The sequence below is a fragment of the Cynocephalus volans genome, chromosome 14 (genome assembly GCF_027409185.1).
Source record: "Cynocephalus volans isolate mCynVol1 chromosome 14, mCynVol1.pri, whole genome shotgun sequence".
NCBI classification, from domain to species: Eukaryota; Metazoa; Chordata; class Mammalia; order Dermoptera; family Cynocephalidae; genus Cynocephalus; species Cynocephalus volans.
This window is the reverse complement of record NC_084473.1, coordinates 87,807,379-87,809,278: the sequence shown is the minus strand read 5'-3', so window position 1 is coordinate 87,809,278 and position 1,900 is coordinate 87,807,379. Positions and strand designations below refer to the sequence as shown.

At 46.7% G+C, this 1,900-nt stretch overlaps 1 protein-coding gene across 1 annotated transcript; it reads left to right on the top strand.

The window, feature by feature from the left end:
- Nucleotides 1-659: 659 nt before the first annotated feature.
- LOC134362735 (melanoma inhibitory activity protein 2-like) lies at nt 660-1,541 on the top strand (the record flags this gene model as incomplete). Its single annotated transcript, XM_063077945.1, has 1 exon — nt 660-1,541. A coding segment is annotated over exon 1 (882 nt), but the record flags the coding sequence as incomplete, so codon positions are not given.
- Nucleotides 1,542-1,900: the final 359 nt, after the last annotated feature.

The following is a 1,900-nucleotide window of genomic DNA, read 5'->3' as shown; positions in this document are numbered from 1 at the left end:
AATCACAAAATTTCCTTTAAAAAATTGCCAAAAGAAAAGTTGATCCCCTAGAAGTAGAAAACAGAATAGTGGTTACTAGAGGCTGGGAAGGGTAGGGGGCGGAGGTGAAAGGCAGAGGTTACAGATACAAAGTTACAGCTCGATAGGAGGCACCATTTCTAGTGATCTATAGCTTTGTAAGGTGACTAGAGTCAGCACCCATTTATTAGATAATTTCAAATAGCTAAAAGAGAGGACTTTAAATTTTCCCAACACAAAGAAATGAAAACTATTTGAGTGATGAGTACGCTGATTACCCAGATTTGATCATCACACGTTATAAACATGGATTCAAATCCGGAGGTGGCCCGGCGGAAACCGAGCCGAGGTGGGGGGTGGCGAGGACAGCGCGTGTCACAGGCTCGTGCAGGGGCGGGCTCGGAACCGCGTGGCGGAAGTGACGTCACAAAGGGGCCTGGTTACCAGGGTGTGCGTGGGGGACGCCTGAGGCCGGTGGGCACCAGTGCTCCCCGGCTCCCCGCACGGCCGGCTGTGCCGTGTCTGCCGCTGTCGCCGGGGCCGGTTTGCGTTCCCAACAGAACGCAGAGCTGTCTCAGCTGCTGGTTGTGGCCTGGCCAGGCCGTGGCTACCGCGGCCACAGCCATAGCAGCCTCGGCGGCATGGAGGTGCCCGGGGCTGCCCCTCAGCCGTACTTGGGGCTGGTCCTGGGAGAGCTGTGCAGGACTGTGGCAGCATGGCCTGAAGACCTGAGACCGGGCCCTGGTTTTCCATGGGAACTGGTGACATGTGTGGCTCTTACTGCATTTTTGATTCTCTTGTTTTTGTGGAGAAGTGTTCGATCGGTGAGAAGCCGGCTGTATGTAGGAAGAGAGAAAAGACTTGCTGAAAAGCTTTCTGGACTAATTGAAGAAAAATGTAAACTACTTGACAAACTCAGCGTTGTTCAAGAGGAGTATGAAGGCTTAGAGTCAGCTGTGAAGGGTGCCAGCTTTGAGAAGGAGTCAACAGAAGCACAAAGCTTGGAGGCAACCTATGGAAAGCTGAGCAGGTCCAAATCTAAACTTGAGGATGAAATAGTCTCTCTAGCAATAGAATTAAAAGAACAGAAATCTAAACATTGTGAGCAAGACGAATTGGTGGCAGATATTTCAAAAAGGATACAGTCCCTAGAAGATGAATCGAAATCCATCCAGTCACAAGTAGCTGAAGCCAAACTAATCTGCAAAATATTTCAAATGAATGAAGAACGTCTGAAGGTGGCAATAAAAGATGCCTTGAATGAAAATTCCCAACTTCGGGAAAGCCAGAAACAGCTTTTACAAGAAGCGGAAGTATTGAAAGAACAAGTGAGTGAACTTCATAAACAGAAAATAACATTTGAAGACTCCAGAGTCCACGCAGAACAAGTTCTGAGTGAGAAAGAAAATCACATCAAGTCTCTGACTGAACGCTTGCTCAAGATGAAAGACTGGGCTGCTGTGCTTGGAGAAGACATGATGGCTGATGACTTGGAATTGGAGATGAAGAGTGAATCACAAAATGGTGCTCGCTTAGATGATCCACCAGAAGGAGCTTTGAAGAAACTGATTCACGCTGCTAGGTTACATGCTTCTTTCAAAACCCTAGAAGGAGAAAGAAACCAAATTTACACTCAGTTGTCTGAAGTAGATAAAAGAAAGGAAGAGCTTACAGAGCATATTACAGATCTCCAGACTGAACGAGCATCTTTACAGTCAGAAAACACACAGTTGGAAAGTGAAAATCAGAAGCTTCGGCAGAAACTTCAAGTAATGACTGAACTGTATCAAGAAAATGGAATGAAACTCCACAGGAAATTAATAGTAGAGGAAAAGGACCGGTTAGAGAAGGAGGAGGAACTTTCCAAAGTAGAAGAGAAGAT